This window comes from Leptidea sinapis, chromosome 2, assembly GCF_905404315.1.
Source record: "Leptidea sinapis chromosome 2, ilLepSina1.1, whole genome shotgun sequence".
NCBI classification, from domain to species: Eukaryota; Metazoa; Arthropoda; class Insecta; order Lepidoptera; family Pieridae; genus Leptidea; species Leptidea sinapis.
The window spans coordinates 16954996-16971522 of record NC_066266.1 but is presented as its reverse complement, the minus strand read 5'-3'; the positions used below and the strand labels follow the sequence as shown (position 1 = coordinate 16971522).

Sequence of the window (16527 nt, the reverse complement as noted above, 5' to 3'; positions counted from 1 at the left end):
GGAAACAGCTGTTACTTCGGTTCAAGGTTAAATTAAAAAGTCCTCTTGGCAGCGACTAGTGAACGCGTATGAACAAACACAAAATAAAGTAATGTAGGTAGTGCCAAATTATTTACAGACACAATGACGTAACAATAACAATAATATTTGCAACTGTTCAAACAAAAACTCTCGGTAACTGAAAGTCAAGGTATCGGTAATCGATACGTGAATTACGATCAAACAATGTTATATCACTTAAGAAATTCCCTCGATGAAAAGCACAACCACAATTTTAACGACATGACTCATTACATTTTGCAAGTTCTTTGAATTTTACGAAATCAATATTAGGTACTATATTGACGGATGATGAAATGTTTACAATTAATTTACAAGCTTTCAGAGACCTTGTTTTAAATTGTAACTTGTTTTACGGCTTCGGAGTCATGCATGCATGGATTGCTGATGGTCTTGTTACCAATGCTTTAAATAAATAAAACAATAAAAATAACTGTCAACTGTCAAGTAAGATGTAAATTATATTGAATGGCGGGAATGTGATTTGTTATTTGTTTTTATTGAACGTGGTTTTTAAATTTTTATATTTAAAACTCACTGATTAGTGATTAGGGAGAAACTTTTTACAATGTCAATACATGTAGAAAATAATTTAAAAGACTCAAACTGCAAGGACGTGTTTGAACAAAAAGCTCAATATATCCCATGTAAAATAGAAGCAGATGGTACTGCTAATGTTAGCCAATACTTTGAGCCCTATGTTAATGATAACGGTAACGGAGGTATGTAATTAATAATTATAATGTTACACAAACCGCCACGGTTCTGTTCATTAATTTAAAGAGTTAAAATCTATCCCCAAGTGGCTAAGAACACAAGAAGATTCTGGTGATGTAGGCTCTAATTTTATAACTCATAATTCATATGTACCAGCATAATGTCGACTAACTACAACGTATAAAAGCAATCTTAACAGGTGCATTATAGTTTCGGCCGGAGCACTGAAGCTAAATACCTGTCACGGACTGGTTTATTTATCTGAATCATCAACATTACATATATTACAACATTTATATAAACTTATGCTAGGTACAATTCTGATATATTATGGAACAATTAAAGATGAACACATCATTGGAAAGTAACAGTGTGGTTTATACAGTCAAAAATGTCTAAGTACTAATTTATATAAAGTAGGGACATAATTTATATGGTTTTATAATAAAGAGGATATAGGTACATACTACTTGGAAAAAGAATGTCATAGTTTAAGTTGTAGTTGTTATATAATATAAACACTGAATTCTTAGGCTCCTGTCGGAATACATAAAAATCATATGCATTTAGCCAACTATATAGCTTATTCTTAAATAATCTAGAATATTAGAGGCAAAGTGATTATTAGAATTAAAGTTTTTATCCTGCTTACTACGGCTTATAGTCTCTAAAAGATCCGCTCGATTTTTTACTAAATCATTGACAGCCTGTAGTGGATTTCGATGAAATCACTTACACTACAGGCTGTCCTATTTTCTCACCATCAGTGTTAAAAAAAGTATAATTTATTTTGGTAATGCACCTTATTTTTCTTGAATCAAGTGTGATTTCCTAATTGTCTTTGTAGAGTTGACAGCAACATTCCGAGGTCATGCATTAGATGGAGTTATAGTGCCATTACCAGAAGGCTACAGAGGAGCTATGCTCACTGAAGCTCACAGACCTTTGTCCGAAGATTCTGACAGAAAATTCCATGTAAGAATTTATTAACATTTATATCTAAATTAGAAGTTTTGTTTTTAAGTTTCAAGAATATGTATGTGTATTATATACGGGATTAATGGTAACTAAAGCAACATCTCTTAAGGCTATGGGTTGACACATACAACCATAAACAACTACAAACCCCACAAAGTACCCCACACACTACATTCCCTATGATTAAAAAAAATTAAACCATAAATAAATCTCATTACAGGTAGCATCTCTCTTCAAGGATATTATGTACTGGAACTGGGATAAGAAACCATCTAAAAATGATAATCTTGTGAAAGCGCTGGAGTGGATTGACATTGCTGATGCTGTAAGTAATGATAATTCATCCTTTTATTGATAGAGAAACATAACATTATCAAAAATCAAAGTAGCATCGAGTTTCTTACCACTTCTTCTCATTAAGACTCGATTTTCCATAGTAGTGAGTAAAGAACACTCTTCACAAAGTGTAAGTAATGACTGTATGGATCATGTATAGTCAATAATGTTTGAACATCATCTATTGAATGTTTCATCATCATTATTTCATCCGGAAGACGTTCACTGCTGGACAAAGGCCTCCCCCAAAGATCGCCATGACGATCGGTCCTGCGCTGCCCTCATCCAACGGTATTTCTGCGATCTTGGCCAGGTCTTCCGGTACTTGGTCGCCATTCGAGGACTTTACTGCCCCAACGGCCATCTTTCTGTCGAGCTATGTGCCCTGCCGACTGCCACTTCAGTTTCGCAATCATTTGGGCTATGTCAGGTAGGTCTTTGCAGGGCCGCGCCGCCCCTGTGTGCGAAGTGTGCGGCGCACACAGGCGCCAAGACAATAGGGGCGCCGCGCCGCCACTGCCACCTAAATTATTTTTGTTACCTATATGATTGTTTTTTGTAGTGGAGTATCGACAAGTAAGTAGGTACAATAGGCGCAACATAGGCCTTGTAAACAACAAAACAGCTATAACGCTTATTGAACAAGTCTCTCAATATTTAATGTTTATTATTATTCACGTTTATGGTTTCATTTTACGTTTAGGGTTTTAGTTTACATTCCTTACGAGCTCAACGTTAAAACGGCGGCAGTTCTTTGAACCAGAGAAAAAGTACTAGTTATTTTCAACCGTAGAGGCGCCGAGTTTGTATGAGTATGAGTGAGTTTCTGAACGCAACCCGATGCGATGCGTGCGACGCAAGCGGGGGTGGGGTCACGGGTATTCCCCGATTTTAACGAACGAGATAGCTAAGGCAAAACGAAACAAATGAACAATCATTTGATTGAAAGTGTGTGTGTGTAAGGTGCGCATTGAATTTTTATAATCATTGTTTGGGTGTTACCTACTGATTGTTTTAACGTGTTTTCACGATGAGTGATAGTAATCATGATAAAAAAAAAGAAATTATCTGGTTACCAGAATCTAATAAGGAAAAGAAAACAAGAAGAAGAACGTAATAAAAATGCAACTAAAATAAGTAAATATTTTACGGCTCAACCATCCACTTCGACACAATCATTAGAGACAGAAACCAGTCATGTAATCGATGAAAGTGTTATTAAATCTGATTCAAAAAACGCTTCATGTAGTGGTAAGTGTGTACTTTTTATGTAATTTTGTATAAAATAAATATTATAACTTCTGTTTGGGATATTTTAAAAAAATTTTTTTTTTCAATTTTGAATAGAAAAATTAACTTTTTTTCCGGCCGTTTTTAGAGATTAGACGGAAGGAACAGACAGACAAAAATTGTAAAAAATTATATTTTATTTTATGTACTTTTTACTGAATGCGTACATCCATAAGCATTTAGTAAAAAGCGGTTATTTTAATATTACAAACATACACTCTAATTTGTATAAATATAAAAAATTATTCATAGATAGATAAATCAGTTTATTCAGACAAGGAGATAGATAGGTACTCATGTGAACAATATTATGTATTTGTTTATCTGTTATTAATTTAAGACGATGCCGCCGAAGTTACGTCTGTGCCTGTGCCTGATACACCATCGTCACCGTCAAGACAATTATCGTCACCAATACCAACTTTTTCCAAAGATGATCCTGGAGCCTGGCCAGAAGTTTTAAACGCTACTTTGATCCAGTATTTAATAGAAAATCCGATTAAACAAATTAAACAGTATAATTTTCCGCGTGATTTTTCGGGACGAAAATTTTCTGAGTATTATTAGGAAAGGCATTTAGGAAACGGTGAAAAGTATCACAGGGAGTGGCTGCTGTATTCAGTGTCCAAAAATGCCGTTTACTGCTTCTGTTGCAAGCTATTTGAATCAAAACATAAAAATAAATTCTGCGAGGGAATTAGTGATTGGCAACATCTAGCTTTGTATTGCAGCAGACATGAGAAAAGTTCTGCTCATTTCAATAATTATAAAAAATGGACAGATTTGTGTCATGCTCTTAAAATAAGAACACTATAGATAGTATTCAACAAAAACTTTTAGAGGTTGAAAAGCAGCGCTGGTACGATGTTATCAAAAGAATAATATATGTGGTCCAATTTCTAAGTACACAAAATATGGCTTTTCGTGGCCAAAGCCAAAAAATATATGATCGTAACAATGGTAATTTTTTAAAATGTATTGAAATGTTAGGAAAATTTGATCTTTCAATGACTGAACACATACGACGCGTAACGAATGATACGGATTTCAAAAATATGCCGACTTATCTTGGAGATAAAATTCAAAATGAAATAATTTACATACTCGGTAACCAAATTCAACATTTTATTTTAAATTTATGTCGAATTAATAAATATTTTTCAATAATACTGGATTGTACTCCTGACGTTTCACACGTAGAACAAATTAGTATTATAATAAGATTTGTCAATTTTAACACAGAAACTAGAAAGTTGGAAACAAGAGAGCATTTCCTAGCTTTCTGTCCAATTATAGATACAACTGGCGCTGGATTGACGTCATTTATTTTAGAAAAACTAGACAACATTAATTTGGATATAAACAATTTAAGGGGACAGGGTTATGATAATGGATCAAATATGCGCGGTAAGAATAATGGTCTTCAAAAAAGATTGCTGGATTTAAATCCCCGCGCTTTCTATGTACCGTGCGCTAGTCATAGTTTAAATTTAATAGTAAGCGACGCTGCCAACCTCAATCATCATACGACTGGTTTTTTTTGTATTGTGCAAGATTTATATAAATATTTTTCGTCCTCTCCTAAAAGATGGGATTTATTAAAAAAATATGTCATAAATCTGACCTTAAAACCATTATCTGAAACAAGATGGTCAAGCAGAATAGATGCTATAAAACCGCTGTTTACAAATTTACCAAAAATTTATGATGCCCTATATGAAATATCAAATAATATATCATATCTTCAGAAGGCAAAATATGACGCTAAATGTCTAGCAGAAAAAATATGCACCTTTTCATTCATTTGTTCACTAAATGTATGGCATATAATATTGACAAAAGTAAATTTTGTGAGTAAAATTCTACAGTCCGTCGATATGAATATGCAAGTTGCTTTAGATGCTTTAACAGAATTAAAAAAGTTTTTGATAAAAATTAGAACAGACACAAATTTTGAAGAAATTGTAAGTGATGCCAAAAAAATTGCCGAAAAATTAGACGTCGAACCTGAATTTGAAACTTCCAGATCCAGACCCCTAAGACGTCGTAAAACTCCAAAGAGTTTTGATTATGAACACGAAGACCACACTATAAATGATCCGAAAACCTCTTTTAAAATTAATGTATTTTTTTATATATTAGACCAAGCGTTATCCTCCGTAGATGAAAGATTTGATTTATTGAATAATCACAACGACGTGTTTAATTTTTTATTTAATTTAAGTGATGACCAAGATCAAAGTCGATTAAGAAGTAGCTGTCATCGTTTACAGGAGAAACTTTCTGCAAATGATTCATTGGATATTAACGCCGATGATTTGTGTGAAGAAATTATGTCTTGTCAGCCATTTTTCAAAAAATTAAGTAATGATGTGGTGAAAATTCTTGAATTTATATATTTAAACAATTTGACAGCTGTATGCCCTAACATTACCATAGCATTACGAATTATGCTAACTATGCCAGTTACAGTAGCTAGCGCGGAAAGGTCCTTTTCTAAATTAAAACTTATAAAAAATTACCTGCGCTCTACAATGAGTCAGGAAAGATTAACTAATTTAGCAACAATATCCATAGAGGAGGCCATACTAGACCATATAGACATACATGAAACTATTAAGGATTTCGCAAACAAAAAAGCGAGAAAAGTGGAAATATTATAATTTAAGTAATGTTTGTATTCTTGCAAATGTTAAGACTCTTGTTGTTTTTTTAAAACATAACATAGATAGGTAATAGTCATGTTAGTATTATTATTCTTAGAAAAAAGTCAGCTTCCTTGTTATTCATATTTAAGTATTAAATTCTTTGTATTAATAAAGCATGTTAAAATTTTGTTCGAGTTTTATTTTTCGCAGTAATTGGCAAGCAGAAGCGAACGGGATTTACCTATTTAGTATCCTAATTCCTAATTGTTTCACAGTTTTGTACACTTAGATATTAATGATAATATTATCTAAGTACTGTAAAACTGGAGAACATTTATTTCAGTCAAAATTAACAATTAAAAATATTCATTCAAAAATTAAATTCGTTTTTTATGATGATTCGTTAAAAAAGAGGCGCTTCATAGGTTTCGCACACAGGCGCTGCCGTGGGTCGGCGCGGCCCTGGGTCTTTGGTAGGTGAACCTAAGTCACTGACATCGGATCTCCTCATTTCTGATTCGATCTCGCAGGGAAACTCCGAGCATAGCCTTCTCCATTGCCCTGTGAGCAACATTTACCTTCCTCATAAGGCCCATGGTTAGCGTCCACGTCTGCGTTTCGTAAGTCATCACTGGCAATACACACTGGTGAAAAACCTTTGTCTTCAGATACTGTGGAATTTGGGTCGAGAAGATTTTATAGAGCTTCCCGAATGCTGCCCATCCGAGTTGGATTCGACGAGTGACGTCTTTCCCGAAACGTTGAACGTTTACAACACCATTTTTATAGTGGGGATTCTTTGCCACACAATGGATGATCTGCCGCACCCCAGTCACAGCTCGATCCATTTGACCGCGAGCAACGCTAAGTAGCTCGAATTGTCGGGGACCCAGTGGTCTGTGAAGGGCTGGATCACTTGGCGTTGCGTAGAAATGTCGCTTCATTGTGTGTCTTCTACAGCATTTTATTACGGGGAGTGTTCCAAAGAGCTGTTTTCTGCCGTTGAATTCCACCTCGCACGATACGCCACAAGTTAGGATATCATCCCCACCATCTGGATGTGTGGTGGTTCTCCACAGTGCGCTTTTCAAGAAGCTTTCTTCCACGTACTACAAAGCTTTGGAATGAGCTTCCTATTGCGGTGTTTCCGAGACGATACGACATAGGTACCTTCATAAAAAGCGCGTACACCTTCCTTAAAGGTCGGCACCGCTCCTGTGATTCCTCTAGTTTTGCAAGAGAAAGTGGGCGGCGGTGATCACTTAACACCAGGTGACCCGTACTCTCGTTTGTCCTCCTTTTCCATAAAAAAATATCTTCATTATACAGTGACTAAGACCTCCGTTATCTCGCCGCACATCACTTATCATCTGATCACTTTGCTCATCACATTTCATCATTATAATCTAAATTTTTTTTAATGAAATTAAGGGACAAGTCGATCTGGACGTTCAGTTGATGGTAATTGATACGCCCTGCCCATTACAATGCAATACCACTCAGTATACTTGAAAAAAGCTCAAAAATTCTGAGCGGTACTACAATTGCGCTCGTCACCTTGAGACAAGATGTTAAGTCTCATTTGTCCAGTAATTTGACTAGCTATGGCGCCCTTCAGGCTCATACTCAATAATGTTGACACATTACTGCTTCACGGCAGAAATAGGCGCCGTTGTGGTACCCATAAACTAGTCGGCATCCTGTGCAAAGGAGCCTCCCACTGGTCTATTGTATAAAACCCCTTAAACAATTTTTTATGGTAATAAATTGATAGGGTGTCACTCTATCAATTAAATATTTTTTTTTCTTGTCATACAGATACATGGGACGGAAGAAAATGAAACCAACGAAGAATGTTTATAATATATTTATTATGTTATAATTAAGTGATATATTTCTAGTATGTGATGTTATTCTAACAATAAACAACTATTGCACTAAAAAAACCTTTAATTCTATTCACACAAACCTATACAGTCCACTTATTCTGATAACAACTCCACAGGCTTCTATTAGTAGACTTTTTTTAATGAAAATAAGGGCCGAGACGAGCAGGACGTTCAGCTGTTGGTAATTGATTCGCCCTGCCCATTACAATGCAGTGTCGCTCAGGATTATTGAAAAACCCCCAACAATTCTGAGCGGCACTACAACTGCGCTCGTCACCTTGAGACATAAGATGTTGAGTCTCATTTGCCCATAATTTCACTAGCTACGTCGCCCTTCAGACTGAAACATAGTAATGCTTGCATATTACTGCTTCACGGCGTTGTGATACCCATAATCTAGTCGGCATCCTGTGCAAAGTAGCGTCCCAATGGTAAATGGTGACTAAAGTTTGTCAAAAATATACCGCGAGTAAGTTGTCTCAAATATTTCTGTCAAGAATTACAATATACTAGGGTATATATTGATAGACAGAGTGTATTTAATTGAAAAGAGTGGCCAGTATGTTTCTTGTATTTCTTCTCATGAGCTCTACTTTTTCCGAACATCTGGTTGATTCAGTTATATCATACAAATGATTTAAGTTTTCTTTAGTGTTAATTCCGACAATGTTTTTAAACAATTCGACGTGTTTCGCCTCTACACGGGGCATCCTCAGGACGTGTTGTCTCGCCAAAATCTGGCACGAGACTGTGCAGTCTCAGTTTCAGTGTGTCGAATTTTTTAAAAACAAATATTGGCGGAATTAACCTTAAAGAAAACTTAAATCATTTGTATAATTATGGATATCCGCAAAGTAACGCCTACTTCAATAAATTTTCAGTTATATAAAACAAATCTTTATAGTGACGGTTCAAAAGCGCTTAATTTAACCCTATAAATTGAATAGTTTATTTGACTTTGAGAGAGAAGAACATATCGGAGAGACAGCTAGATAGAAAGGGAAAGCGATTCTTTTGGCCTGTAACCTATTAAATTGACAAGTCATAAATAGTCAGCTACACACGGCATTAGCTCCATAGTATTTGGAATATTAAACTATTAGCTAACGGACTGTCAGGTCGTCTATACGATAGTATATTCTATGGTTGAGAATTATTATAGGTATTTAATTATTTATTAAACATACAGATACATACTATACGCTCTTGAACTGAAATAACTAATTTAAAACGCTCAGCTATTAATATAGTTTTAGTTTTAATGTCTGCCATTGAAGAGTTCAATTAAAATTATAAATTATTTATCTAACTGACAAGGTGACAGAATTTTTCAAAATGAAATGGGGCGCGAATTAAATAAGATTGAAAAACACAGCTCTAGACAAACAATAATGTGCAATACGTGCCAAGGACAGTCTGCTATGTAGATGTTTTAGAGCTAAAGAATCAACTGTGCACGTCATCCCGGGCAGCAAACCTGCCTGAAGCCTGTGGATTCTTCAGTGAACTTCAGCCTTTCTAGGTGGAGCTTGGCTAACTAATAGTACCAGTATCATCACATTCAATGAACCAGAAAAGTCTTTACCTATCTCTGCTATACAGCCGTTTATCTATTATATACTCTTAATAAAACTAACTAAAAGCTCCATAGTATTTGGAATATTAAACTATTAGCTAACGGACTGTCAGGTCGTCTATACGATAGTATATTCTATGGTTGAGAATTATTATAGGTATTTAATTATTTATTAAACATACAGATACATACTATACGCTCTTGAACTGAAATAACTAATTTAAAACGCTCAGCTATTAATATAGTTTGTTGTTTTTATGAAATATATATAACACTAAAGTGAGTATTTTTTTATATTTCTTACATTGGATTGGATACAACAAATTATTTTCTATATTCCTAACATTGACGTACTATAGACAAATAGAATTCCAATCATCTAATAAAAAATCGTCAAAAATGTCCGAGCGGTGTTGAATAAACGTTGCATAACGTTAACGTACAGATAACATTCATTCAAATTAACACCTTATTTCGTAGCAGTAATGTTCAAAGTCTATTGAACACGCTCATAAGAAGCTCGGACGCGAACACGATGCAAGAACATTTTGTTTTATCAATTGAAATGTAATTATTAGCAAAATGATTTAAAAACTTCGAGTTACACACTGGTGGTTGCACTGGAATACGACACTCCATCCTTTTTAAAGTTTGGATATTATGCTGTTTTTTGGACAGTTTATTACTTAACATTTTTTCATTGCGTGGCGTTGTATTCAAAGCGCGGTCGACACACAACTGAACGAAAACTCTGCCTAATAGACGCGTACGCAGAGTTTTGCTTAAGACAATTTTTGAGCGTGATTGTGAGTCTACTTATTTATTGTACGAAAATGATATTTACCACAAAGTACATCCACAAGAAACCTCTGACGTAAGAACAAACCTTATTGACAGGGACGATAACACAATTGTCATCTAAACCAGTGTTTTTCAATCTGTGGGTCGCGAAGCCTTATTTGGGGGGTCGCCCCTAAGAAGGAAGAAGGCCAGGTATACTAAAAACACAATTTTGGTGACAAGGATGACCTTTGTCTAATCATGTTGCTTTTTTAAATGTCAATCAAATCATTTTATAATTGAAATCAATTTCTCTTTTTAGTTTTAATGTCTGCCATTGAAGAGTTCAATTAAAATTATAAATTATTTATCTAACTGACAAGGTGACAGAATTTTTCAAAATGAAATGGGGCGCGAATTAAATAAGATTGAAAAACACAGCTCTAGACAAACAATAATGTGCAATACGTGCCAAGGACAGTCTGCTATGTAGATGTTTTAGAGCTAAAGAATCAACTGTGCACGTCATCCCGGGCAGCAAACCTGCCTGAAGCCTGTGGATTCTTCAGTGAACTTCAGCCTTTCTAGGTGGAGCTTGGCTAACTAATATTACCAGTATCATCACATTCAATGAACCAGAAAAGTCTTTACCTATCTCTGCTATACAGCCATTTATCTATTATATACTCTTAATAAAACTAACTAAAACAGCACACTTAATATTAATCAACAAATTATTATACGTTAATTATGAACTACCCTCCAACCAAACCCCTGTCTGCATCCTTTTATATTTACTAAGGCCGGGAACACAGATTTTTCAGTAGAGCCAATATAGAGAATGTGCAAAGAAATATTTTGTTATTCGGTTGTTTACATTACTATGTAACTTTATAAAATGTTAAACGCCGAAAAAGTACCACAAAGTTTAAAAACTTCATAACATCAAATCGGAGGATTGGTTGAAAATTGACAATTTGTCGCCACTTTAAATTCGCTCTGACTGGCATTCCCAGAAATTTTTGCACTATTAAAAAAATATAATTTCCTGTTCAAAATAAAATTGCCATCAAAAACCTTAAAAAGAGTGACCCGACTTATTTTTAGATCACAAAGAGCGACATCTCAACAAATGGGGATGATGATCGATGGCGCCATAATGTATATATAAATATACAATATATAGATTGGAATTGGAATAAATATACCAAGATATAGATTAGGTTTGGGGAAGGAAGACTAACGAACATACATACGAGTAGCTAATAGTAGGTGCCTAAACTCTCTTGTATCGGTGTTACAGAAATCACAAGAACGTTGCCGACCTTATAAAAATGACCAATAGTACAAAATATGAATCGGGAAACCGAAAAACACGTGGCGGGCGAGATACGTTCCGGGTCCACTGTGGTGACTGAACGGTTCTACTTATTTCGCCACTGACGCATTATATATTAAAAAAAATTTAAGATATCCCTACTTAAATTACAATCAGTAAACATGTATTGTTTTTTTTCAAAAATTTGATGTTAAGAAGAGCCCTATCGCCCCTAATTTAGCTGGAGTAAATAGGTTCGAAGGACCAATAAAAATATTTCAAGCTTCTGATAGTCTATTTACACGCGTTACTTTTGCATATATTTTTTATTATATGACACCTATTGGGCACCTGTGAAGTGAGAACAACCATATAATAGACGCAATTAAGTGCCATTTTGATGTCTATAGGAGTGACAACACTGCAAGGTAGAGTGCTTGTTCGTTGCCCGGAATAGTTAACATATATTGTTTACTATCAAATATTTAAATACGTAAATAATCTTCCACACCGATATATTATTCGCTAAATAAAAATAAATCTGATGAGATCCTTTAAAACTACAGTAAGGTCAAAATAAAATTATACAGAGTGAACAAGAAACAGTTGGTAGTACGAAAAAATATTCTCCATATGAAAGTAGATTGACTGCACTATTTTTTAAAGTGAATATGGATGCTGAAGGCGCGCGAGGTGAGACGTGCGGACAGCGGGGGAGATGCTCCAAATCTTTACCTGAAACCCCGACTGCTTTCAACTAGCGCGATAACTGTATGTACTTAGTCTGGCCATAAATCCTGTTACAATTAAAAATAAACAAAATATTACAATTTGGAATCTGTCATTTTCATGTGATTGTTCATTGAGTTTTCTCATTTTGGCGCCAATACATTGTACAATATTATGCGATATTAAAATGGAGTAGGGTGATAAAGAGAACCGAATCGTTGCTGATTGCATTACACAAAGTAGGCATGCCAAATGCAATTTTTAAAACTCTCCATATGCTTGGTATTAGTAAAATGTTTATGTACCGGGCTATTAAAAGGAACAATGAGACCTCTGTTTGTGACAGAAAAAGATCTGGCCGTCCACGTAGTGTTAGTACGAAAAAGGTGGTCAAAGCAGTATGAGATAGAATTCGAAGGAATCCTGTCCGCAATCAAAAGATTTTATGTCGGGTAATGAAGATAGCACCTACAACCTTGCGCATATTTTAAAAGATGACTTACGATGACAGCCTATAAGAGATATACTAGTCATTTCTTTACTGATAATTTAAAAAAGAATATGGTGGTAAAATCGAAACAGCTACTGAAGCGGTACACAAAGGGAGGTCACAGGTAAATTTTATTTAAGGATGAGAATTTGTTTACAATTGAGCAGCATTTTAACAAACAAAATGACCGTATTTATGCTCAAAGCTACAGAGTGCAACGTGGGCACTATCTGACTTCAGTGATGGTTTAATGGGGTAGTAGTAATGAAGGAGTGACTGAGCCATAATTTTGTGAAAAAGGTATCAAAACATCGGCACAAGTGCATCACGATACCATTCTTGAGAATGTAGTGAAGCCCCTTAACAACACCATGTTCAATAACCAAGAATGGTCCTTCCAGCAAGACTCGGCGTCGGGTCATAAAGCTCGGTCTACGCAGCCTTGGTTGGAAACGAACTGGCCTGAAGATTAGCCGTCGTCTTGTCCCAATCTTAATCCGCTGGCTTATGATTTATGGTTAGTTTTGGAGAGTACAGCTTGCTCTAAACGCCTTGACAATTTAGAGTCCCTAAAACAATCCGTACGTTTAGCAGTGAAGAATTTTCCTTTGTTTCAGTATTTATGGCAAGACTAGATACTTTTGTATTTTTGGTGATATTGACAAATACTATCTAACTATAGTGATTAATGTGATACAGTCCGCTGATAGACATAAAATGGCAGTGGTGTCTTAGTAATAAGATTCCCAATAAACCACACACTACAATACTTGAAATAATATAAAATTTTGTCTCTGTTTACTATCCACTCTGTATGCTTACACTAATACTTATATTGCTCTCTAAACATAATACATACACACTAAGTAATTCAAAAAAAATATATATTTATGTATTTATTATATTTTCCCTCAATTTTTTCTTCAGTTCATTCCTCTTTTCATACTCTTTCTTACTCAACATAATCTTTCTTTTATATCTATTCTTCTTTACTTGTACCCTTCCTCTGTCTCTTTTTTCCTTGCATGGTTTATCGTCACTCTCTTTTTCAACTGTGCCCCCAACCTTGTTTTCTTTTATGGTTTCCATTTTTATTTGAAGTCCAAAATCAGTTCTATTTTCTAGGTCTTCGAAGTTATCTATTTTCTCCCGAGTAAGTCTGTTATAGATCTTTAAGAACTGCCAAAATTCAATATCTCCGCCCTTTATATTGTTTTTGTAAAATTTAATTAATTTAGGGTCACATTTATGTTTGTTTACAACTGGTTTTGGATCTAAAAACCTATTATTGTTAGTTTTATTTTTATTGCTACCATCACTAGTTTCTATATTTTGTTTATCATTAATAGATTTATTTAGTTTACTAATTTTATTGCCTGTTTTCCCTTTTTTAGGTTTCTCCTCATCTAATTTTAATTTGTGTTTCCACACCTTAGGTTTGTAAGGTTTCGGATTTGGATCATGTGTTCTATAATGTAGTTTCAAAGCGGACAGTGTTTGACAAATCTTCACACATTTATCACAAGGATACATCATTTTATGCCCTTTCTTTTTAGCAACCCTGCTTAAATTCTTCAATTTCTGACAGTAATCATCTGTCTCACCAATCTCTGTATCACCAGAATCGAATTGTGGCAAAACATAGTTGTCAATATTAACTCTTTCCTTCATTACAATCCATTCTTTCCCTTTCTTAACCAATTTCTTCTTTTGCACTGTTGTTATATTACTTTCGCGTCGTTTTTTATCCAAATCCATGTACGCTTCGCGGTTCAAATTTTTAACACTCGGAATTATTTCCATTTTATCAAATTTATTACTTTTGGATTCGTAATAGAATCTGGAGCCGCCGGAATTATCTTTTCTATCTTTTATATGTCCAGTGCGAAGGTTCGTTTTAATGTTGTGTTTAAGTTTGAGGTGTCTTCTCATGTTTTTGTCGGCAACATGATCGCACAGTGGACATTTTCGTAGCATGGTTCTGTTACAAACATCAAAATGTTGCTCACAATGATCGAGCAGCTCATCTTTGGTTTTGTAAAGCTGAAATATAAAATAAGAGTCCTATTAGAACAATTATATTAAATCAAAACGAAGGTGTTGCCTGCTATTTTACATCATAATCTAAAAAAATAAAATAATAATAAGACAACTAGCATCTGTTGGTGAGTAATTATATTCACTTCTGTTCTATGTCAACATCAGAGGAGTCATTGCCAATTAAGCGATATAATGCGGACCGGCTTGAACTAGTGTTTCACTCTATTGTTTGTTCGACCCCCAGTTTCTTCCTTACCAAACATAGTAGCAGGTGCGAAAACGCATTTCATGTGAATTTTCACTTGCTACTTCTGAAATGTTCAAAAACTATACATTTTAGACCTACTTACCTTAAAACAAACATAACATTGATGTATATTTGACAATAATTTGCCCCCAGGCTTATCAGCACGTTTTTTGTCATTGGTTTCGTTTTCATTATAATCTTCGTCGTCATCCGTATCACTTTCAGTGTCATTAAATTTATATTTACGGGGAATATTACTTTTTCTTTTCGCTCTAGTGTAAGCTACGCTTTCTTTGTTATTATTTTCATTGTTAGTTCTGTCATCAGTAATACTTTCATTATTTTTCACTTCATTTACGTTATCATTAAGAATAAGAGTGACGTCGTCATCGTTATTGCTCAGACTTTGTTGCTCATCGTTCATTTGACTGACATCAATATCTTGGTTAACTGGGCTGCGAAGTATCTCCTCTTTATTTTGGGTTTCAATATCTTCATTATTTGAGTCCCTAAGAATTTCGTCTTTATTTTGAATTCCAATAGCTCGATTATCAGAGCTGCTAATGATTTCCTCTTTATTTTGGATATCAAAACTTTGATTACTTGAGCTTGCCATATTTTCTTTTGCGTTTTGGACTTCAACACACGTATTACTAAAGCCACTAAGTATTTCTTCTTTACTTCCCACATCAGTTATTTGATAATGCAAGTCACTAATACTTGGCTCTATATCTTGGACTACAGTTTCTTGTATTACACTACTTTGATTAACAATTGTCTTTTCTAAACTTTTAGTACTATTTTCATTTTTATATATCACAGTTCCAAGGTCATGATTCAACAAATCTTCATTAGAGTTATCAAATATCATTTTATTATCATCTTGTTGATGACTTACAGAAATGTCTTCAGTACCTCCAGCTTTTCTGTAGTTAGCTTCAGTTGGATGAAGTATTGATTTGTCAGTGTCATCTTTTATTTCATCAGTATTTCCCATTTCATCACATTCTTCATCATCATCGACCTCAGTTTTTCCAATTATGATTCGATGATCGCTATCAACTATTGCGTTTCTTGTAGGTTTATTTGCGCTTTCGAGATTCGGCCATGCAACGTAAGGGATTGATGTTTTGGGTTCTGAAAATATATAATCATATTGAATATTAGTTTTCGAGATGTTTTTTGTTCATCATAGTCGAACATAGTGTACAAAATATATAAATATTAATAGCTAATGAGATTTCGTTACCTCTCAACAACTCAATCTATAATCGTGATTTTTTCGTCACCTTGGGACATATTCATTTTCATTTATTTGTTATTAAGATATAAAGATAAGATATTAAGTATCATTTGCCCAGCAATTTCACTAGCTACGGCGCCCTTCAGACCGAAACACAGTAATGCTTACACATTAATGCTTCACGGA

General features: G+C 34.6%; 2 protein-coding genes across 2 annotated transcripts; one reads left to right on the top strand and one right to left on the bottom strand.

The window, feature by feature from the left end:
- Positions 1-534: 534 nt before the first annotated feature.
- Positions 535-2110, top strand: LOC126973166 (uncharacterized). The gene is made up of 3 exons (XM_050820379.1): positions 535-782; positions 1625-1752; positions 1976-2110. The coding sequence occupies exons 1-3, from the start codon at positions 629-631 to the stop codon at positions 2108-2110; spliced, it is 417 nt and encodes a 138-aa protein (XP_050676336.1). The 5' UTR covers positions 535-628.
- A 5770-nt stretch (positions 2111-7880) lies between these two features.
- Positions 7881-16231, bottom strand: LOC126977832 (protein PFC0760c-like). The gene is made up of 2 exons (XM_050826459.1): positions 15202-16231; positions 7881-14854 (listed from the first exon to the last, which is right to left on the bottom strand). The coding sequence occupies exons 1-2, from the start codon at positions 16093-16095 to the stop codon at positions 13700-13702; spliced, it is 2049 nt and encodes a 682-aa protein (XP_050682416.1). The 5' UTR covers positions 16096-16231; the 3' UTR covers positions 7881-13699.
- Between the last annotated feature and the right edge of the window lie 296 nt (positions 16232-16527).